Source organism: Zeugodacus cucurbitae, chromosome 5, assembly GCF_028554725.1.
Source record: "Zeugodacus cucurbitae isolate PBARC_wt_2022May chromosome 5, idZeuCucr1.2, whole genome shotgun sequence".
Taxonomy (NCBI): domain Eukaryota; kingdom Metazoa; phylum Arthropoda; class Insecta; order Diptera; family Tephritidae; genus Zeugodacus; species Zeugodacus cucurbitae.
This window is the reverse complement of record NC_071670.1, coordinates 159029-184003: the sequence shown is the minus strand read 5'-3', so window position 1 is coordinate 184003 and position 24975 is coordinate 159029. Positions and strand designations below refer to the sequence as shown.

The 24975-nt window shown below is 37.3% G+C and overlaps 2 protein-coding genes across 2 annotated transcripts; both read left to right on the top strand.

Moving 5' to 3' along the window:
- The first annotated feature begins 184 nt into the window (after positions 1-184).
- On the top strand, positions 185-20232 carry LOC105212727 (unconventional myosin-XV). The gene is made up of 7 exons (XM_011184916.3): positions 185-354; positions 4916-5149; positions 6180-13097; positions 17897-18399; positions 18468-18711; positions 18774-19913; positions 19985-20232. Exons 2-7 carry the CDS (start codon positions 5024-5026, stop codon positions 20150-20152), a joined length of 9099 nt encoding a protein of 3032 aa, XP_011183218.2. The 5' UTR covers positions 185-354; positions 4916-5023; the 3' UTR covers positions 20153-20232.
- Positions 20233-23121: 2889 nt separating this feature from the next.
- Positions 23122-24963, top strand: LOC105212728 (GTP-binding nuclear protein Ran). The gene is made up of 3 exons (XM_011184917.3): positions 23122-23284; positions 23972-24441; positions 24505-24963. Exons 2-3 carry the CDS (start codon positions 24010-24012, stop codon positions 24718-24720), a joined length of 648 nt encoding a protein of 215 aa, XP_011183219.1. The 5' UTR covers positions 23122-23284; positions 23972-24009; the 3' UTR covers positions 24721-24963.
- The last annotated feature ends 12 nt before the right edge of the window (positions 24964-24975 follow it).

The window sequence follows — 24975 nt, the reverse complement described above, 5'->3', positions numbered from 1 at the left end:
TTTCGCTTTATTGTCTCAACTCAACCCAATAAACATACGCTATTGTGAGTTGGTGAGTTGTTGAGACACAGGTGAGCTAGTAAATTGGTAGTGAGCTGTCTTCCAAATCACGTCGGCTAAGAACCTGCCTACATTCCACAATTTAAGTTATGGCGGCAGCCGTAACAAGTTATTTCCGATCGAAATGGCTTCAACGATTCAGTTACCTGCTGACTTTCGAACGGATTCGTTGTGTGTGCTCGTCGCATTTGAATTAAAGAAACAAGAAGTGTAATGGAATGAAAAGATCTTAAACGACGCACGTATACATACACAAATACAAAGCTGTATACATAAATTGAAAAGCAAATATTGGTCAGTGAATGAAAGAATTCTATGTGTGGATATGAGTAAAATATTATTATTATTATTTTTGTAACAACCACATCTACGTGTGGAAACGAATGCTGATTCTTAAAAACTCACACAAATAACCGTAGTGAAATCCGTCAAATATACCAAAAAGAGTAAATCCACAAAAGGAAACTATATAATTCGGCCGGCTAAAATTGAAACACGAAAAAGAAATCTAAGTTTGGGAGCGTATTCCCTAATATCATAACACAAAATTCTTGGTTTACAACGCAAAGGTGTGACGGTGATGTCTCTACATATCAAATAACGAATTAAATTAATATAAAAATTTCAAGTAAATACGTAGATATGTGCTATCGCACCTTAGCGGAACAACAAACGAACGAAAATTAACTTCGTGGCAGTGGCTCATGTTATCGTTGCGATCTCACTTGTTTTCGGTGTAGTGGTGTTGAACAAGTATGTGTTTTTAAGCCCTGCTGTGACCTGATCTCATGTGTAAAACAATATGCACATCTACTCGTTTATATACGTATATACATATGTATGGACATAATTCTATAACTTATTATTCTATTGTTGTCATTTTTAATTTTATCCAAACTTGTATAGGTAGATAAGTAAAAGTAAAACTGAGAATTCTATGGACTTGAAATTATTGAATTTACCAATTTCTGTGATTAAGTAGTAGACGATGTAATGTGATATATGTATGTATGTTGGCCAACAAATTCTTAAGAACATGAAGTGTAGATATCATAGCTATGTTAAATAGTTTTAAAATTAATTTTGGCATTGGCTGTGAGAGGCTTAACTTAGTCATCGAACGTTTACCTAAATAATCAAGCATTGAATAGCGGCACAACCGTTAATCATGCGCAATAAATAATAGCATAAATCTAAACTCGTTCCGCATCTTCAATGTCTTCCAGAAAAATGGTGGCCACCAGCGACAGCTAAATTGCAGTAAAAGTTAACAGCTATTCGTATGAGCGTAAAAATAAAAAAACGTTAAAAATATTTAAGTACAACTACTACATCAATGAAATGTGGCCAGCGAATATTCGTTCTATTATTTGTGTTCACAGTTTTATTTCATTAACCTCATCTTAGGGCCAACTAAATACAAACGTTGTAAAGAGAGCTCAAAAGAGAGTCTTTAAAAGAGCAGGTGCTAGGTTTGAGGAGCTCTAGTAGCGCAGGGTAGAGAAAGCTTAGTTGGCCACACTTAACAAGCGTCAATATTTATTAATTTGACTAATTTCTTTTTGTTTAGTAATGTTAGAAATAAACCTTACTTTGATTTACATTCCTCACAAATGTAAATTCTATATGGTTGCTAAGTTGATTTATATTCTAACTATTCATCATAATCTAAGATTTTTAATACCTCCTGTTTTCTTATTAAATCCTCTTTACTTTTTAGTTTCATACCTATATTTTAGCGGCGTTGGCAAGTCAATCCATACTTTTACTAATATACTGTGATCACTGTTAAATGCTTAACTAAGTATATGCACAAGTGTCAGATACTTTACCGTGTAGTAAATAGTTAACCAATTATCAGTGACAGTCGCACTCATTGACAGTAAATACCAAAGCACCGATCGAATGTTTTGCATTTAACGCACCATTGAGCGAAGATATGGACAGAGAAATCGCAAAGGGCAATAAACTGTAGGCAGCTAATGCGCTGCCACATAAAGCAGATAGCTAAGGCTTGGGCAGTTACACCGCCATTGTCTTTACCGACTTTCTTGCTTCCGCCGATACTATATTTATACTAGACTGCGGAACGGTAAATAAATTTGATGAGCAATAGATACTGCTTGAATGTGATATACCATAAGTGTGTAAAACGCATCCTTATTATTTTTCAAACCCTTTGGAACTGGTAACTTTTAATAAACCCTAAGTAAGGAAGTTTCTTGGATAATGCTTTGCAAAAAATCGTGTATTATATATATTTCAGTTATTAAAATAAATGCTTACTTCAGTTGTTGTTCGCTGCGTTTTGACTGCACTAGAATTTGTGACACACTTTTAAAATTTTCTCTCCCGTTGCTGCTCATTGATTTTTGATTTTTTATAGGCTTGTGATAGGGATAAATATCCAAATTAGTATCCATACATCCAGAAATATTATTGTGTAATAAATTATACTTGTTTATATTCGTTTTTAAATCTCCAAATAGTAAGAGTGAGATAGGAAAGAAAAACAAGTTTGCAATTGGCTTAGTAAAGCTAAAAATATGTAATCGCCTCTATTCGTGCCATTCATTTCATATTGTTTTTAACAAGCACAAATTTATACAAATGTTTCTCAATTATATTAAAGAAACTACAAGATTATTTCATGTGGCCACGCAGCATTTAACAACTATATTGATTTAATGAACAAAAAGTACAGGTCTTACTTTGCCCCTGCACCATCGCGTGTCGAGCTTAACGTTAATTGAAGCTGCGCACTCAAGTGTTACTGATAAAAACAATTTTCAACAAATGCCAATATCATTCGGTACGCAATGTCTAATTTCATAAATGCAGAATTCGAATAACATTCAATTTGGATGTTTCATAAAGAAGTATATACACAAATTAGTAACTCCATTTCATTAAAATTTTATATCTTTTACGTGTTTATATACGGGTATATATTATACTTTTTGCTTTGTTTTTGCAATGCAATAATGGTTGGCATGAGCACAAACATAATGCACGAAGGTCTACAGGCATGCAACAAATGAAACTGACTGCAAAATGAATTAATTCACTTTCTTTACGCACGTGCCTTTTTTTAACGACGTTAACTAAGGACATTGCCCCGACACATAACTTCCAAACTTTTGATTCCCCTTGAAGTTGAAAAAGTAGATAAACTGAAAGCATCTGGGTTCTAGCCCAGATAAACTTCATATCTGAAAATTCGGTACACGTACTCTTATTAGCATCTATGTATCAAGATGCTTGCCTCGAGCTATTTATTGTGCAGCTATAAATTCCATCTATGAAGTCACCTCTGCGAGATATAATCGTTTTGTTCGTAGTGTGGCACGTGGCTGGGTATATGTAAACAAAGACCGCTATATAACATATAACGCATTTCAAAAGTTCCCTTACGACCATATTTCATTTTCTGATCTATTCTTTGCCAACACCAAGTACTGACATTTTAGCATTGGAATGCGGTCGAACAACAATGTTAAACGGTGATGTTCAATGGTGGCGCTCCCAGTCGGAGCTAAGCTAACTCTCTGCACCGCCCGAAAATATCCTCTCTTCAAACACAACACTTGTATCATTTTATTGTATGTATTGCACTAAGCTGTTCATACGAGTATAGCTAAAGAGTATTTCGCACTCAAATTTCAGCTGCCAATAAAAACAAGTTCTGCTCGGTATGCATACGGTTGGACTACGTCAACTCGAAAACCTTACCAGTTTGAATTCTGAATACACGGGTAATGGAATTTGACAAATATATTTCGGTATTTCGTTATCTAAGCACGATTCAATGCAGTGAAATGTAAAACCTACTTCCACAATTAACACAAGCCCAAACAGGTGAAAGTATTTTTATTTCTCGACTTCTTGCTCATTGGTTTAAAGTGTTTGTCGAGGTCAGTGGTAACTCCGATCACTGTTTAACATACAAAGAGCGTGTGAAGAGACAGATTTAACTGGAATAAAAGATCAAATCGAGTGTACATTGGAATATTAAGTAAGTGAGTGAGAGTGCTGTTTAATTTCACTTGGCAAGAAATACATATTGCATATGCAACTGCAATTGATAAAGTGCATAGAAACCGCCAGGAAGTTCGTGTCTTTAGTCTATTGATTTATACGAGTACAAACGGGCATTGAATTATAGTCACTGTTCATATTACGCGAATTATTTGTATCTAAATGTAAAGAGAGTATAAAGAAAATCAAATAATTAATTCGCCGCGACATTAATAATTGCTTACTGAATTATTGAACTGCACCCACTTTTGCCATTTTGTACCATTTATGTGTACTATCGCCTCCGGTAAATATTTCAACCCACAACATAAAATAATGATTGCTCTCGATGGGTGCCACAAACAAAGGTGCATCGAAATGTTGAAGTTTAGCTGTGTCACTCCCAGCAATGCTATTGTAAAAAACTATGCCCACACATAAACGCTTTGTTTTTAAATTTTCTCATTTTTTTTTGCAAAAATATTTAAAATTTATGTAGCATTTATAATTGAAATAAACAATTTTGTATGCCTACAGTCAGCGTTGAGCCATTTACGATGCGTAGGGTGACGGTGAAAGTGTGTAAATAGTGTGAAAGGTGCCAAACCGACGTGAGAAGGTTTGTTTATTGGTTGATTAGCGTTGGATTCAAAATAATTTTTTTCTAGCAATGTATGTGTTTGTAATGTTGACTCATCGGATATGAGTAAACAGAAATACACCGGCCAAAATGACTTGAGCGAATGTATTTGATTGTGTTTAGAAAAATTTAAAATCACACACACATTTTTGTATATTGTTAATATCTAAATTATTTTTAAAATCTTATCTTTTACAGAAATGCTTATGTTAATTAGTAATTAATATAAAAAGTAAATTTCTATCGCATACACAAAAGACGACTTGTACCGCATACTCAGAAGATAAGACAGATACTTTGTAGGAAATGGATTGGGTGGAAGGTGATTTGGTATGGTTTGACCCTGGTGTGGGTCATCCTATACCTGGTGAAATACAGGAGGTGCATCGTGCCGCACAAGTAATTGTTGTGCAGGCGCTCATCAAGGGAAAGGTTAGTAAATTCAAATAAATTAGGTTTAAATATATACTCAATATACAAGATCCATTTATAAGCTTTCATTAACAATGTCTACATAAATAAAAAATAGTCCGCAAGTAGCTTCACTTTGTAGTTTCAAGATCTTACTTATTATTAAAGTTTTATCATAAAGAAAATAATAATTGTTTATACGCGCTGAATCAAAGAGACTTTTAGAGTACAATACAGCAAAACGCGAAAAGCGTTATCATAGCATCGAAGAAAAATCAAAAAGTCAAATCGAACCTGTATGGCGAAGGACTCTTACTCGTAATATTGCAATGCTCAACAAATCAACAATTACTCACAGAAACACTGTAACAAGTTTCTCGGTCATATCTTGGTCAGCGACGTTAATATGTATGTATCTATAATATCTCCAACAAGAGTAGTGTGAGTTGTGGAGAGTAGTTGCATGCATCTTCACCTAGGCAACCGCCGATATCTCTTTTAAGCTAACAACAGTCCATTCTATTAACTGACATTGCAAAGTGCAGACATGTAGTTTCCATACGGCGTTCGTTTGTTATTTATCAAAATCCAAAGAAAAGCAACAGCATAGCAAGAGATTTTGTATTCTACAAAAAACATGCGTATTGTCCGCTTTCATCTGGAACCATGGCAGCGGTGCGGTTCCATCACACCCAGTCCGGCTCCATCGCCGTCAATAGCGGTTTTATCCCCACAAATTCTGCGTCGCCAACGGCCACCAAGTCTAGAGAATGTTCCTTCTATGAACGCTCAGTATGCGAAACTGCAATTAAAGCAGCAACATGATCAGGAGCGCAAAGCAAAAAATCGCTACCCGCAGTATGTGAAAAAGCTTTCAACAATTTGCAGCGATGTCATAGCGAAACACGTTCGTAACTGTTAAATATCCAAAACATTACATACACATGCATATGTGCAACGATGTAAAACTTGTTTGCAAGCAGCTTATAATAATAATATGTATGTATGTATGTACATTTTTTAATTATACTATTCCTGTTTTCTTTTTTAGGCCCAGACATTTGCACTGCAACCAGGTGAGGGAAACTTGCGCCCGCGACAAGATCTTGGAAGTAGTGGTGTAGATGATATGACAATGTTGGAGGATCTTCACGAAGCTTCATTACTATGGAACTTACGTTTGCGCTACGACAAAGGTCTAATTTATACCTTCGCTGGCAGCATTTTAATTGCCGTTAATCCATATAAAATGTTTCCCGATTCTTATGGACTAGAGGTGGCTAAGAAATACGCTGGAAAACCTTTGGGTACAATGCCACCACACTTGTTTGCCATAGGAGCAGCAGCACATGCCGCATTACCATTACCTCAGGTGGTAGTGATATCGGGAGAATCGGGCTCAGGAAAAACGGAGTCAACTAAACTAGTAATGCAATATTTGGCTGCTGTAGTTCCGGGTGGTGGTTCTGCGTCGGCCGTCATTGCTGAACAAATACTTGAGGCAGCACCACTGCTAGAAGCGTTTGGTAATGCTCGAACAGCTCGCAATGATAACAGTTCTCGATTCGGGAAATACCTTGAGGTTTACTTCAAAAATGGCGCAATTGTCGGAGCAAAAATTACTCAATATTTATTGGAAAAATCTCGTATTGTAACACAAGCGCCTGGAGAGAGAAATTATCATGTTTTCTATGAAATGCTTGGTGGATTATCTGAGGCTGAGCGGACAAAATATGGTCTTCTTGAGGCTGACAAATATTTTTATTTAAATCAAGGTGCTACAGACTGCACACCTGGGCGAGTCGATTGGGACTCTCTTCAAAGCGCCATGCAAGTCTTAGGTGTTTCAGAGGGCGAACGCGAGGGCATTATACGGGTATTGGCTTCGGTGCTACATTTGGGAAATGTGTACTTTCATCGTCGCCAATTGCGTCACGGTCAAGAAGGTGTAGAAGTTGGATCTGATGCTGAGATCAAGTGGGCGGCACATTTGTTGCACATATCTGCCGATGGACTTCACCGAGCATTAACTAGTCGAATCACCGAGGCTCGATCGGAACGTTTGCATACTCCACTTGGTATTGATCAGGCGCTTGATTCTCGAGACGCCTTCGCTAAGGCATTGTATGCTGGGCTTTTCAATTGGCTGGTATCGCGCATAAACTCTATAGTACAGAAAGGTGGTACTCATGACGCCCATCGTATATCAATTTTGGATATATTTGGCTTCGAAGACCTTGTGGAGAATTCATTTGAACAATTGTGTATAAACTACGCCAATGAAAATCTACAATTATATTTCAATAAACATGTTTTTAAACTGGAACAAGCTGAATACTCCCGGGAGCGACTTGAGTGGACCCCGCTTACGTGGGATGACAATTTGCCAGTCATTCATTTGCTAGCTAAAAAACCGGTTGGAATATTTCACTTACTAGATGACGAATCCAATTTTCCTCGTGCAACAGATATGAGTTTCTTGGAAAAGTGTCACTATAATCATGCACTCAATGAGCTATATTCTCGACCACGAATAGGTGCTCAAGAGTTCGGTATAACACATTACGCTGGCCAAGTATGGTACTGCGTTGATGGGTTTTTGGATAAAAACCGAGATGCTTTGCGAGGTGATGTATTGGAGCTGTTAGCATCGAGTAAATTGCAGTTAGTAGTTGATTTAACAAAGCAATTACGTGCTCAACGTGATTCCGGCAAAACTCTTCCGAAAGGAAGCAATGGTCGATTTGTAACCATGAAGCCACGTACACCCACAGTCGCAGCTAGATTCTCCGACTCACTGCAGCAACTTCTTCAATCAATGGGACGCTGTAATCCGTGGTTCGTGCGATGCATCAAACCAAATAACGAAAAACATGCGTTGAAAATGGACATGCCTTGTGTTCTACAACAACTACGTTATTTAGGTATGCTTGATACTATTCAAATTAGGCAAAAGGGTTATCCAGTTCGTTTGAAATTTCAACACTTTGTTGAACGCTACCGCCATCTTCTACGTACCCCACTTCCTCGCGGTACACCATATCGTGAATTGTGTCGCATTTTACTGGAATCTTTACCACGTACCGGTATAGAAGGACCAGATTTCCAACTAGGTGCTACCCGTGTATTTCTACGAGAAGCCCTACATCGAATGTTAGAAAGTGGACGTTCAGATCGCCTTAAGTCTGCAGCAGTTATTATACAAAAGAATGTTCGCGGCATGTTAGTTCGGCGTCACATGCACCGCAAAAAGACAGCTGCTACAAAGATTCAATCAACATGGCGTGGTCATCGCGAATCAGAAAAATATTCACAGCTTAAGAAGAGTGTAGTTCAAGTTCAGTCATTATGGCGCGGCAAGATGGATCGAAAGAGAGTTGCCAAACTTAAGGCTGAATATAAACGTCGATTGGAAATACAGAAAGCACAGAAAGAACGAGAAGCCAAAAAGCTCGCAAAGGAGCATATAGAACGTAGCCAAATAGCTTACTTGGACATACCAGCAGAACTAGCGTTTATTTATTCAAAGATAGACGGCTGGACACCAGTGCATGGTGATCGTCATCTTGTTAAAGTAGTTGGTACCGTACCAGGACCTCCTGTAGCGGGAGATTTGCCAAAAGATTTGGATCAATTCTCTTTTGGTAAATTCAGCTCCGTATATTGCAATGGCATGCGTTTATCACCACGCCGGGAGCCGATTGTAACACCATTTCTCACAAGAGCAGCGTCCCGAGACCAAGATTTTCAAGATTCTCTGGCAGTATTCAAATTAATTCTTCGATGGACAAATGATAAGACTTTAGATGGAAATAAAGAAAAAGTTCTCTCCGATTATATTGTACACAAAGGATTATCCTCTCGTGGGCTAAGAGACGAGATATTGGTTCAACTATGTAATCAAGTTTATAATGCAGAGGAGTCCAACTCTCAACGTATATGGCAGTTGATGGCACAATGTTTATCATGTTTCCAACCGGGTCCTGCTTTTAACAAATATTTGATGAAGTTCATAATGGACAATGCTCCATCCTCAATGAAAGAACTTCTCTTGAAAAAGATTTTACGTAATTCCAATAATGCGCAAGCAAATGCTTGTCGAAACTTTGTACCATCCTGGGTTGAATGGCGAGCTATCTCCAAAATGTCGGATATCGCAGTTTCTTTAACGATGCCAGACGATACTTCTCAAACTGTTGCAATTGATTCATGGACGACTTGTGAAGAAGCAGCTTCGCTAGCTATATCCACCCTTGGGATATCAAATCGTGGCTGGACAGTCGTCTTAGATGATGGCAAGTTGATCACTGATTCATGCGGTTTGGATTATGTTTTAGATTTAATCTCAGAGAAAGAATTGTGTCCAGCCTTCCCTGCTGTCCGTAGTGACCTTTTCAAAACTGGTGCCAAGTTTGTGCGAACAAATATGCCGGATTCCGAGTCAAGTAGCCCGAAAAGGCCACAAATTCCACCTCCAGAACCTCCAAAGGCTAAAATTATTCCATCAAAAGAATCTCCTATCGCCGAGCCTAAAATAGAGCCTCCTGTTAGGAAAACATCTAGAGATTTGCTCTCACGAAGTTCCGTACTTAATGAAAGATATTTTGAACAAGACAAAAATCGATCAAAGTCTTTAGATGATCTGCTAGCAGGAGATGTCGCTGATCTTGATCCAACTCCTGAACCAGAGCCCTTAACAAATCTTGGTCTATCTGAAAGTCGACTAAATGATAGATATCACTCTGCAGAGCGTTTGACACCCATGGGTAAAGAAACGGGTCCTCGTTATCAAAAATCCCAACATGCTGGTCGTCGATCACACGCTGGCTCTCATTCAAGCAAATACATGGACAAATCTGAGTATGCAACCCGTTCTTCAGCAATGTCTGACACGAGTGAAGCGCCATCGTTAGCTTCGCACGTCCGTCGTGTACGTGTACCATCGCAAGCTTCGGATGTCGATCAATTTCTTGATGATTTATTTAGCCCTGTATTAGATGGATCGTTGGATGAATTATCAGATGCAAGATCATTGGCAGCAAGTATAAGAGGAGGCGGAGAGAGATGTTTAGAGAATGCTAAAAACTGCACTGATTTTTACGAGTTTTTAGAAGCACCAAATACTCTTCAATCCTCTGTAGATCTTTTTACAAATGTGGATGCCCTTTGTGAAAAAATAAAAGGTGGTGGCGATGAAAAAGATGGTAATGACGAATCATCTACTGATAATTTGGATGAGTACATAACGGGACTATTTAAGCCGATATTTATCAATGACGCAGTTAACACACTAACGAAGCAAGCTGAGCTAATAGAGATAATTAAAGGGGGTGGTACCACACACACACAATCCACATCTAATGCAAGTTTCGTCACTTCACCGGTCGTTAGTCCAATAAGTCCCTTGATTTCAAATGCTGATAATATTATGCAAATGATTAATATCCCACCGGAAACGGATCCTAATTTATATCAACAGCACGTTCAACGCGCATTCCTCCAATCTGCAATGGCCCAAAACTTACAAATTCAACAGCAATTATTGGCTCAGAATCAGGCTTTACAAACATTACTCAGCCAGCAGGATACACCTACGGGCACAACCTCACCACCATTAGTACCCGTCTTAGCAACAGTTCAACAGAGCAGTCACACAACAAACACTGTAATGACTAGCGTCAACTCATCACCATCAGTGGTTCAAAATAATGTTCGCAAACAAAGCGTTAAAAATAGAATATCTCAATTTTCTGAGAATGACCGAAACAGAAAAGCTTCATCAGAAAGTGTAGGATCGCTAATACCTCCTCCACCACCTCCGCCTATGCCTCCACCTATAGAAGCTAAAGACCCATCTGAAACACGTCATTTTCTTGATCCCTATGGACGAGCGAAAACTGTAAGAATAGGCAAATGGCGTTGGCCACCACCACAGGACGCCCCTCAGTTTGAAACTGAGGAGGACTTTTTTGCTTTCAAAATGCGGCAATCTCAACGAAAAAATACACCGCAATCACAATTTCACAGCAGTAACGGTTCGTTAACGGGCTCAGCAATGGAATGGGAGGAATTTGAAATCGATACCTCTAAGAGCCCGTCGCCTGTTTCTAATATGCCACCGATGCATACTCAGATGGTGCGAACAACTCTTAAGATTGAAACAACTGGGAGTAAAATTGCTAACAAAGAAGTAATAGAACAGCAACAACAGCAAACATTAGTAACGACGAAAGTGGCTAAAAAGAGCTTCGAGATTGGTGCTGAAAGACCTCCACCAGGAAGTGTTGGGAAACTAAAATTAAGTTCTGAAATGCGTCAAAGATTGGAACAAGTAACTGCTGGTCATTCTGTCCGTTCAACAGTTAGTACAAAGTCAGAACAGAGGACCCCAGCTAAACTGGAGGATACTAGGAAATTGATGTTACAACAGCAACTAAGTGGACATTTTCTGAACATGGAAAACAAGCATGATAAGGACTTGCCCTCAGTGCGTACACAAATTGAACGTATGGAGGGTAAGCTTTCCCCACCACCAATTTGGCCCAGTGGAGTGCCTCCAGCTCCAAGCGTTCCGGCTCCACCACCACCCATACGCCCCCCATCGATTGCACCACCAGCACCACCACCAGCACCGAAAACACCACCTACTCTACTCGAATTTGAAGAAGATGATGTTATCTTCCGTAGTCAAAATGGTAAAGACATTCCAGCATTTATACAACGACAGGACCGTGACACATTCGGAGCTCGACATAACTGGAATGGCTCTGATGATTCAAAGGAGACTTATGACTCCTGGGGACGTGCGGAAGCGGCCAAACTTGATATGGTGTACGAAACTAGTTTTAAGAAGGAGATTAAAAATGAGCGAGAGCGATCAAGATCACGTTCGCGTTCCCGTGATCGCGATGACTTTTCGGAATCTGTTTGGGATCGGGCGGAAGTTGAAGGTCCTTCCTCAAGTGGTAGCGATCGAGAAAAGGAAAAAGAACGTGAAAAACGGGAACGTATCTACGAAATAAGGCAAGTTGAACGTGAAAAGGAGAGCAACAAGGTATATCATCCGGCACCACCCAAGGTCATAATGGCTACCGTCGAACGCGCTGATAAATCGTCCATAGTTTCTCAAATGGAACGTAAGTTTTCACAACCTTCGATAATTGCCGTTCAGAAACAAAGCACGGCTTCAACCAGCACCAATGCCTCCCCAATCACTGGTCCCGCCACATTTCGAACACATATGGCGCAAAAATATGAAAAAGAACGTAAACGAAAATCGTCAGCTTCCACAGAATTGTCACAAAGCACACGTCGCGAAGAAGAGACTGATGGTGGCGACGAATGGCCATTGCCAGCTATACCAGCACCTGTCCCAGCTCCTCCTTCTATTAAAAGCCCAGCAACCGCTTGTTTCACCTACAATAGGGTGCCATGGAGACTACGTGTTCGTAAAGAAGTCTTTCATCCGAATGAATCTATAGGCCCTCCTATTGCATTAGACTTACTCTTCGCACAGGTAGTATCCGACGTTTTTGGAATAACTCCTTGTTTACGCATCTCTCCGCAAGAGAAATCTGTGGCAGTGAGTATGCTAAACGGGCATGGTGTAACGGTTGAGACCATATGCAATCAAAATGTTAGAGCATTGGTTAAACGTCACCTGATCGACATGGCACGCGCTTGGCCACTCTATTTCGCGCGTCTATTTGCAGTACAGGGCGCTCCACAATATCCCGATGTTTCAATAATGGGTATTTCGCACAATGGTATTTACTTAGCACGACGAGATGCAGAATATTTGATTGTTGTGCAATCCATTTCATTAAGCGAAATCCAAAATGCAATCACACTTCCTCGACCTGCTTCACTGCAGTTAAATTTGCGTAGTGGGGAACATTTGGCGTTGCACGCAGCTCGGACGGCTTCCATTCAGGCGATGATAACTACATTTATCCAGGAGTATCGCAAGGTAATTCAACACTTTACATATATAAACTATCTACATTTACACATACATACATATATATATATTATAAGCGATGTGTTTAATAAAACATGAAGAGACTGCTTATCTTAATTTCCATAAAAGAACACACTGATTCATATTAACACTTGTGTCAGAATTGCAAATGCTTTACTAAAAATAGTGTCAATCATTTTAAGAGCTTAAAATAAGATATGTAAACACAAAGATAAACTGAAAATAGCGGACGGAAGTGAAATGCCGGCCAAATCAAATTTGTAAACAAACCATGATTACAAACAGATTGATTACTAAAGCGACCTATGCAATCGCACCACTCAAAAACCGGCTTAAAGCCCCAACGATTCAAATGGTTTTATTCATATTTTTTACAATGGAAACAAAAATGTCAAATGATAAAGGCTAGCGCATTTGGTGAAGGCAAAGTTTCATGGGCACAAGGTCTTTTGTACTCTATATATGTATGTTTAATATGTGTCTCTGTATCATAAAATTGTATCATTGTTGCAAGCAAGTTAAATATGAAATATTTTATAATCAACAATTATGACTGTTTAGGTAAGCCTATTACACAGTTTTTATAACTCTAAATGTTCACAAATTCACAATATATGCATGCATATGAGTGATGTTGTAAACCCTATCATCGATCCATGAATACATTAATATTTACCAAACAAAATATGAAAGCTTTCATGCACCACAATTAAACTAAAAAATACAGTTCATTCAATTAAATTTCCACATTTTCGGGCTAAGAGCACGTCCAAAGCACTACAACTACAATGACAAAAGGCATTTCAAACGTAGTGGCGAGTTCTTCATAGACATCTGTACACATGTATGTATATACCCAACTATCCATGCATACACGCACATACGTATACTTATGGTATGTATGTATATAGACAACGAATACCACTCTCTAACTCAAAGTTGATCATGGGCACAATAAGCGACTCTATGGATAGTCATACGGCAAAAAAAACTGCACTGAAACACACTCGAATGAGTATTTAGCCACATTCAGCCATTTATGCACTGACGCACATACATACATACATAAGTGTACAATGTGCATATGTATTTATATAATGCCATCGCTTGGCTTTCGGTCGACGATTGCTTGGTTGGTGAAATGGTCAAGTGAGTGCTCCACGATTTTCAAATCTTTAGTCGCGACAAACGAGCTTCAGTGGCTACTACAGCTGTGCGGAAAATTCACCGTTTAATCGCATACTTGCGGAAAGTTTTTTGTTTTTATTTTCTAACAAATGGTATTATTCGAGGTTTAACGGGATAAGAGACGGTCAAGCAAATAGTTGCATTTTGTAACCGCTTTGTGCAGCTTCCTTTCAGCTACGAACGTAAAATAATAAAACGATCAGTAAATGTCAGACTGTCAGAGTTATTGTACATCCGGTTAGAGCGCAGTTAGTTCGGCTACATCACAAATATAAAAGATAATAAAAAGTGAACATTACATGTTGAATACGAGTCCGAGTATAATAATAGCAAAGTATTACAAGATACTTTGAAACCGTTCTTACTCCAATGGATAAATGCGTAAACGTAATTACAGTGTTCAGCAGCTGGTATTTGGTCAATTGACAATAACTAGTGCGCGCATAGAGTTCGTTGACAGTGGCACGAAGCAGCTCAGTCGGTTACTTAGCCAATTACGGCCTTTTAATTGCGCAGAGAGTTTGGTGCGCGGTCGGTGCTAATCGGTGCGCATATACAACTTTCACTTGTTTTACAGTAACTAAAACAAGATGCCAGATATGATTTAAACAGTGGAAATAGATATATACATATGAGTATATGCCTGCAGACATGTGTGCCAGTGAATTTAAATGAAGTTAGAGTTAAACACATCGAACATTGTGTATAATGGATATGTGTCTGAAAAATGGACTAAAAGTTCCTTAAAGTGTTTAATCATACGTACGTAGCAAAAATGACATCTCAAGCGCAATCAATGTCATCTTCTAAATCTCAAAGCAGCCACAGTAGTGGCTCTTCTCATCATAAATTCAGCAGTATTGTCAATAAAGTTGAGTCTTTGATCAACAAAATGAACAATGACAAATTTAATAATTTTAAGCTACTCCAGAGCAATGCATTACTTCCCGGGCGGAAGTTAACGGCTCAAATAGAGCATGGGGTGCGTAGTAATAGTGTGTTGAGCACGTTCCAGTCTGAGGAATGTGCTTTAAATTCTTGCGTACAATGTGCAAGTGAACAAAATCAGAAAGAACTAGAATCTTTTGATGAAACGCTCACGCGAACAGCATCTTTAGATTCCTTAAATCAGCTAACTGATGCCGAAGACGCATTCGATAATCAAGATTTGGTTTATACCGATTCGGATGATGCTGAAATTGCACACATAACTGGCACAACTGCTGTTCAGGTACATCGTCGTAGCGATTTGGATCAATTAACAGATGAAACAATTCGCGAATTCAATGAACAATGCTCATCTTTGAGTCATGATGTTGACTTTGAAAATGCATGGAGTGCGGAGGACGATGAAGAGAAGTGTTGGACACAAGCTAGTGACGATAAAGGTTACTGTGGTGATAGTGATAGTCAAAAGAATGCCAACGAAACTCTTGGCAAGATTTACAGATATGAAACATATAGCAACCGCAGTGATAGCAACAACAGTAATGGCAATAACATTTTTAAACTTAGTGAAAACGGAGACAACCAAAGAGATGCAAATAATAACAACAAAAGAGATATTGTACAAATTCCTGATTCTCCTGAAACAACTTGGAGTTCTATTCAACAAAAACAACAAAACTATCAAAGTAACGAATCGGAATTTGCACAGCAAAGTAGTATTAGTGGGCCTGGGGCCAACGGCGATGGAGAAACAGAAGCTTATCGTGACCAATGTAACTCGGAAAACGGATATGAGAATGCATTGATAATGACTACTGATGTAAACATCAATAACAACGATACCTATAACGGCAACTCTAAGATCACTAATAATCAACAGCAAATTTCAACTAAGCGACGACCAAGCCTGGCAAGCAGCGGTTCTGTTGGTCGTATGGAAACCATTCTTGAAGAACCTGGCGAGTGCAAAGTATCCGTTAAAGAAATATTAGCACGATTTGAAACAATGAGCCTCACAGAGGTAAAATCGGTAACCGCAACTTAACACAATTCTTCAATTATTTCATATTATTAGTAATGTACGCAAATTAGTCAGAATGGAGAATATATACGAGTATTATTCGATTAAATCTAACAGAAATTTTTTTTTCGAAATTGCCTTTAGATACTAAATCAATTATATTAAGCATATATTTTTGCTTTTTACATATGCACATCACATATGGGAAGTACACGTATACGAAATGTTTATGCATATATTTACTTATTTGAAAATTTGAATGTGTCATGTCCTATGGTGTGTGTAAATCAAAAATTAATTAACTGAGCCGCAAATACAGCAGAGTTCATTCTACATTACGAGTCTACAATAATTAACTCGAATATTGTACATATGAAATAGAAAGTTACAGGTGCATGAAAATAATCCAAATAGCAACGAAATTACATGAGTTTATGTATATGGTCAGTGTTGTGACTGAACGGTCATTTTGGTGCATTGGCGCAAACCGCAATTCACACTTTGGACTGGTTCAAAGCCGATGTATTGTATCACACACATACAGCATACATATACATATATTTTTCATTATCAAAGTGAACGAGAATAAATGAAATTAAATTCACAGTCTTAATTTTTTCATTGGACGTGCCGCGTACAGGTGAAATGCAATGTTGAAGCGGTTCGGTGCCCGTAACATCAGTCAGTCGTAGTTACATATAGTTTCATATAAGTATGCCCACCAGTAAGAAACGCACCAGCAACACTTACAGGTGTACATATATGCACGCATAAACATGTACTTTGTATATGTATGTTTATGTGCAAATGTAATATACCAATTCACCATACATGTGTGTAATTGCTTAGTACGAATTGCTCTTGGACTGTGAAGTCACTAGGACGCACCATAACGGACACATATGCACATACGTGCTGCTGGAACTGGCCCAGTTCCTGCTACGGCCATCATAATTTAACGCAACCCATTTTAAATTTTTTTCTAAAAAAATCTATTAAGGTAATCTTAGTTAGATTGTTAAACTACTATTCTTGTATTTTCATATACGCTTACATCTTTACAATTTTTAGTTCGTCTTTTCCATACTCTCTAAATTCTTTAAAATCATAGAGTTTTTCATATTTATTCATAATTGATATTTCTTCGAAGTAGATTATTATTCTTAAAGTCATACAAGCCTAGATTCCTAGTCTTTTATCTTAAAGTCTTACAAGCCAAGATTTCTAGTCTTTTATCCATATGGGATCGACAACCTCGCTGTACGACAACCTCAAGATACACACAAAACACTTCCGGAAAAACTCCAAACGAGGATTTATCATCCATATTTATCCATCCCAATATATGTATATATATGTATTTATAACGTGATCGGGAACATGACAAACCGTTCAATAGGCATTGTGAAGAGTTAAATATGCAAAAGAGCGTGGGTAACCCGTTACAAATAAATGTGCACACACATTTCCACTAACATTTGTGTATACTGTTTCGGCAGTTTGTTTTACTACTGCATGATTTATTTTCTTGAAGTGGTGTACAGCTTTCACAATTGTCTTGATAGACCAGTTTTTGACCACTGAAATACAAATTACTTCATAATGGTAACATTTATTTTCCAAATTTCAGAGTCAATCGAAAGCGTCTACTTTGTCATCGGGTGCCCGTGCAGCAGCACAAACACTCAATGTTCCCATTGAACGATTGGAATCGCGCCAATCCAATCACCGTGAACATGGAAATGCGGTCAATAACCATAACGATGCAGCAGCAATGACCTCTTCAAGTGTTCATGAAATCAACATGGAGAAGTCAGTTGCCATGCAACATGGACGGCATAGTGTCGATGCAGAGGTCGATGTTCATCAGGATGCACATCATATAATGGATAGTGAGGCAGAATTAACGGCTATTAATGTGGATCGTCATCAATTCACAAAACAAGCGGGTTACCCACATCCCGTGCGCAAAATATCGAGTAACCAACAACATGTACAACAACAACAGCAGCAGCAACAACAGCATCTTGATGCCAACTATTTGACAGAAGAACCAAATGGCAGTAGTGGGCCGTCGCCTTCTGTAACTAAATATTCTCTTCTTCAATTTGCCATGCAACACTTCCGAAATGAGTAATAACTTTATTCACACATTTATTTTACATACTTCCTTATACAGCAAAGAATTTTACAAATTTCAGTCAATACCCTGAAGGTCGTGTGAGCAATCGCGATGCCGTTCGAGATCACGCTGATCGTAAAACTCCTTCTTACGCAGACTTGGTTAAATGGCAAGGAACTCCAATTCGTATGCCTTTGCTGCGGTTACCCAATGATCTAGCTCCTTTGGCGCTTGAATGCTTTGAATGTATTTTACGTTATTGTGGCGATATACCACACGATCCTGAACTGACTGAAGTTAAGTGCGTTTATACTGTGCTCATGGTACGTTCGGAATAAATAAAGTACACTTGTTAGCTTTAATATATGATAAAAAAAAATTTCAGCATTGCCACAAGTATTTGGCGCTACGGGATGAAGTTTACTGTCAGTTGATGAAGCAAACAACCGCTAATCGCTCTCCATGCCCAGATTCTGCGCAACGCGCATGGCGTTTACTCAGCATTTTAGCAGCTTACTTTGGATGTTCAGATGCGCTTCGCCCTTACCTAATGGAACACTTAACATCCGCTGCGTCAGATCGGCGACGTTCTTGTCATGGCACTGCTGCTGTTTGTTTAGCCAATTTACGTAAGACAGCACGCTGTGGTGGGCGAAAGAACGTGCCTAGTGTTGAGGAAGTTACTGCTGTGTCAGCTGGACGTTCAGCACGTCGTCAAATTTATCGTCTACCTGGAGGAGCCGAACGCGTAGTAAACACCCGTTGCTCAACTGTAGTCGCTGACGTAATTGCCGAACTTTGTGCATTACTGAGTGTAGATTCGGAAGCTGAGCAACAGGAGTTCTCTTTATACTGTATTGTACAAGGTGACGCATTTACTATGCCCCTGGCAGCCGATGAATATATATTAGATGTTACCACGGAGCTTCTTAAATCCGGTCAACCATTCTACTTAATATTCTGCCGATCCGTTTGGCATTTTCCTCTAAAACGAGATCCAGCACCAACGCCGCTATACATAGAAGTACTCTTCAATCAAGTGGCGCCAGACTACTTAGAGGGGTTGTTATTGGAATTACCTGGAAACGGTGTACCAATTGCAGAGATAGTCCGTGACATGGCACGTATAGCAGCATTACTGCATCGTGCTGCTGATTTAACACATGTCCCAGCTATGAAAGAAATCAAATTTCTATTACCCAAGCCGGCTCTTGGCGTTCGGGAAATCCGTCCTGCACAATGGGTAAGCTTAGTGCAATCAGCTTGGCCGCAAATTTCTGGATTAACACCAGGTCAAGTAAAAGCACAATTCCTTACGGTATTATCTGCGTGGCCTCTGTTCGGCAGCAGTTTCTTCGCGGTGAAACGCATTTGGGCCGAAGAGGGACCCCACGTCGAAGACAGCAATCCAATGTGGCGTGATTTAATATTGGCCTTAAATAGACGCGGTGTGCTATTCCTAGACCCAAACACACACGAAACATTACAGCACTGGCCATTTATGGAAGTTATATCCACACGCAAAGTAAGTACACTCTCATACATAAGTTCATATATCTGATTTAAAAAATTTACTTAATAACGTAAACATTACAGGTGCGTTCGGAAGACGGTGCCCTCTTTTTGGACATGAAAGTTGGCAATCTTATGCAGCAACGCGTTATACGAGTCCAAACTGAACAAGCACATGAGATATCTCGACTCGTGCGGCAATATATAACAATGGCTCAAATTAGCCAAAGAGACAAACGGGAGCTGAATTAAATTCAATTTAAGTAGTTTGTTTCGCAGTAAAGTTGTAATTCTATATGATTTCAATCTTATAAATCGTTATTTCTTTAATATATATCTAGTTTTATTGTAATATGTGTAGCCCATATAAAATAATTGAGTTTATCGAAAGCAAAATTATTGAATGTTTTCCGCCGTACAATAATCTGATGCGGTTCCATGGGCATTATATTTACATACTAATATATACTATATATAAAGTTTTCATTTGTTCAAATTGTTACAGCATCATCTATAAATATTACAATATATGTACATAGAGTACATTACAAATATAAAATATCTAGAAATTAGAGAATAAAAAAAAACACAAATATACAAACATATAATCCCAAATTGTATTTCAATCACTATCTTTTACCTGATAAATGAAAACAAAATTTAAAAATGCTTTTACCGAAAATATGTTTGCCGATAATTGCTATTATAATTAGCATTCCAAATACTAAAACTCTAAAAACAGAGATAGAACCACTCAGCAATAAACCCAAGCAGAAAAAAGGATATTTAACACATATGCGCATAGCATATTGAAAGTACAGTATATTCTCGAAAAGTAAATTCTCAGAAAGTAAATAATCGCGGAAAAGTTAACGCGGAAAAGTTAACCTTTAAGATTACACATGCACCTCGAAAAAGTAAATTTTTTAAAAAAGTAAATTTTTTAATTTTAAATTAAATTTTTTAATTTACTTTTCAGAGAGTGTGATAAAAAATTCGAAACGAAGCAAGCAGCGTTTTTTACGATGTTGCAAAAACACTTACTCTCTTGTTTATCGCGTCTTTTTAGTAAATAAACTCTCCTACTTGATCCACTGGTTTAAAAATGAAAACGATGCAAATCAGGTCTCAGACTTTTTGAATTGTCGTACAAAAATGGTCAGAAAATATATTGCAAAAGAAAAAAACAAAAGAATATTCAAGATTTTTTCTCTTCATAGTAAATACATATGTATGTATGTAAATGTACATATGTTTTTCTTGTAAATCCATATGTTTTATTGAAGCAAATAAATGAATGATTTTTTTAAGTTTAAAAATGCATTTAATATTATAAAAACAGATAATTTATGTATATATATACCCAAAATACCAATCGATTAACTTTTCGAGAGTATACTGTATCTATAAAAATAAACTTATTTTTAAACCAAAGTTAACTCAGATTTTCATATTTCCTAACAAGGAAATAGCGGGTGGAGTTTTAAAACGACTGTCAATCGGATGGAACTCACACACTGAACACACCCTGAGAATAACATTCAATATTTTCATCACATTTTAAATAAAATTGAGTCAATTTGACGAGCATAACTATTAAAATTAATTGTAAATTATGAAATAAATCTATAAATTTACACACTTACATTAAAATTTCACAAAGTAAATGCGAATTATTCAAATTATATATTAATCACTGCACACTAAATAACTCGATCACTGTACTGTAAATTTTCTAACTTTTGGAAATGAGGAAGTTGCCACATAGCTTACATTATTGTTCTTTCCGATAAACTTTCAGCCATTATTCTTAGAAATAATCGATAAAACTGCTGTCAACCGGATGGAAGTCACGCACTGAATGCGTCTTGCGCAGAATATGCAATATTTCCATCACAAGGAATCTTAATAAAATTGAGACTATTTGACGCATAATCATTCAAAATAATTGTAAATTATATGATACAACTATTACTTTACACACTTACATTAAAATTTTGCTTAATAACTCCGAATTATTCAAATTATTTATCACTGCACTCTCAATCACTCCACACTACACTGCACTCTACATTTTCTAACTTTTGGAAATGAGGAAGTTGCCACATAGCTTACATTATTGTTCCTTCCGATAAACTTTCAGCCATTATTCTTAGAAATAATCGATAAAAGTGCTGTCAACCGGATGGACGCACTGTACGCGTCTTGAGCAGAATATCCAATATCACATCCATCAAAAGAAATCTTAATAAAATTGAGAACATTTGACGCATAATCATTCAAAATAATTGTAAATTATATGATACAACTATTACTTTACACACTTACATTAAAATTTTGCTTAGTAATTCCGAATTATTCAAATTATTTATCACTGCACTCTCAATCACTCCACACTACACTGCACTCTACATTTTCTAACTTTAGGAAATAAGGATATTGCCACATAATTTTTCTTTGGATTAATCGTACAAATATTTAGAACTAGCTAACAAATTATTATTTTAAGTGTTCTTTGTTTTTAATGTATTTTAATTAAATGTAAAGATGAACAACATGTAAATACAATGAAAATATGTGAATTGTAAAATAGTTTAAATTAAATTAACAGTTGTTCTTTCACTGCATAGTCCAGGAAATAATCTGTTTCCTGCAGACATTGTCTACAAACATGTTTTCTATTTTAGCTTTTTTAAGTCTTTAGTATTCTAAACCAAAATGTGTATTCTTGTGGAGTGGACTTAAACATATGAACGTCCAAAAAAGATAGAATACAAGATTACGACATAGTGACATCTTCTGAACCCCGAATGAGAATAAGCAACATGAAGAATTGTCAAATGGAAAACGTAAATGTAAAACACAGTGAACCAAATTGATAAATATAAATTTCACATGGAATTTTAAATAATAATAAAGCACTATCGCTCACTTCCACCTTTTGGCTTTGTTTTATTGTTTTGTACTACCGTGCCCTGGATCTTTATAACTTCATACGACAGGATATTAAAACCCAAAAAAGCTAAAGGTAAACGAATGTCGTAATATCATTATTATATCATTCTTGATGAATTTCTTAATTTTGCTGTTATGCTTGACACTTTATACTGATTGTGTTGGGAATTTATTTCAATTTCAATCTCAATCCATTTATTAGATATGGTAACCTTAGGCATTCGTTCACAGTGCAACCAACCTTCACGAGTTTACTTCAACGCTCCGACAGTTATTCGCCGCAGACCGAACTTAGCAGCGGAATTGAGTTTTTCGCATTTTCACAGACCAATAGTCCGATTGTGTGTTTCGCGTGTTGTTAACTTCAAATTTTTTCTTGAAGAGTATTTTGGATACTTCAAATTGAGGTATACAGAGGCAACGGCAATTGTAAGTTCTATTTTCTACGGTTAAAGGAAAAGTGTGAAAGGTTGCTTTATTATTAATATAAGAGTGAAATTATTAGTGGGCACGTACATTTCAGTATTGGCATGTGGACCAGTCGTAAAATTTTATAGCGTGGTTTTACTTCACTTTAGAACAACTCAAAACTAGAATTCCAAAGTTTCAAATATTTGTGAAATAGGTGTACGGTGATATATGAATCATTATATATGCTTAAAGGACTTTTCTAAGTGGTTAGCTGTTTGTAGCATGAACACAAAATTTTTGCATATGCAAATGTTTCGTTTTCATGAGTTGAGGTTAGGTATTCCTTTCTCGTAAGTGACGATTAATACGCATCTGTCTACCGGCATTTATGCACTAGTAAAGTAAATATGTTCGAAAAATCGATTTTTGTGAAAATAGCACATAAAACTGAAAATCTAATAAAATACATTGTTCTGCATACGGCTGCGTCATTTGTATATGATTTTGGCGCCAAAGCCTGACTAGACCTAGCAAAAGTTGTATATATGCACGTATATATAATATATGTGTGTACATATGTATATGCATAAGTGTTTGATTTGTATGCGTCAGAAAATATTTCTAGAAAGCAACGCTTGGCTTGTATTTTAGTTTTTCGATTAATTCTGGAACTTTTGAAATAATTATGTTTATTTTACTTTCAAGAATCTCCATCGATCAATAAAGATATAATAATTTCACAAATGGCTCAGGAAGGTGATATTCCCACATTCAAATGCGTTTTGGTCGGAGATGGTGGTACTGGCAAGACCACTTTTGTTAAACGTCATATGACAGGCGAATTCGAGAAAAAATATGTTGCTACACTCGGTGTTGAAGTGCATCCCCTTATTTTCCATACAAATCGTGGCGCTATCCGTTTTAATGTCTGGGACACAGCTGGTCAAGAGAAATTTGGCGGCTTACGTGACGGCTATTACATTCAGGGACAATGTGCTATTATTATGTTTGATGTAACTTCACGAGTAACATACAAAAACGTTCCCAACTGGCATAGAGATTTAGTACGCGTTTGCGAAAATATACCTATTGTCTTATGTGGTAATAAAGCTGATATCAAGGATCGCAAAGTAAAGGCCAAAAGCATAGTTTTTCATAGAAAGAAAAACTTGCAGGTAAGTTTTTTTGAAACATATTTTTATTCTTAAATTATATATGGAAATATAAACTTGTTTCAGTATTACGACATATCTGCAAAATCAAATTACAACTTTGAAAAACCTTTCTTATGGCTGGCACGAAAATTGGTTGGAGATCCAAACTTGGAATTTGTGGCTATGCCAGCGTTACTTCCGCCAGAAGTCAAAATGGACAAGGACTGGCAGCTGCAAATCGAAAGAGATTTACAAGAAGCTCAAGAAACCGCATTGCCAGAAGAGGATGAAGATTTGTAATTTTTTCTTAAAGCCGATTTTACAAATAAAAGAGAACACACAATTCTAAAGTTACTGCAAAAACGAAAACGGCGAGAAAACAAATTGAAGTACTACAATACACGTTGCAGAAATTTTGATATTTATTGGAAAATAGTTTTCCATACCTTTCTTTGTTCATGTAATTGGTCTTTAAGTTTCGCCTATTTTCTTATTTTTAGTGTACAATTTAAATAATTTTGTATTAAATTAATTTGAATAATACTTGAAGGAGTT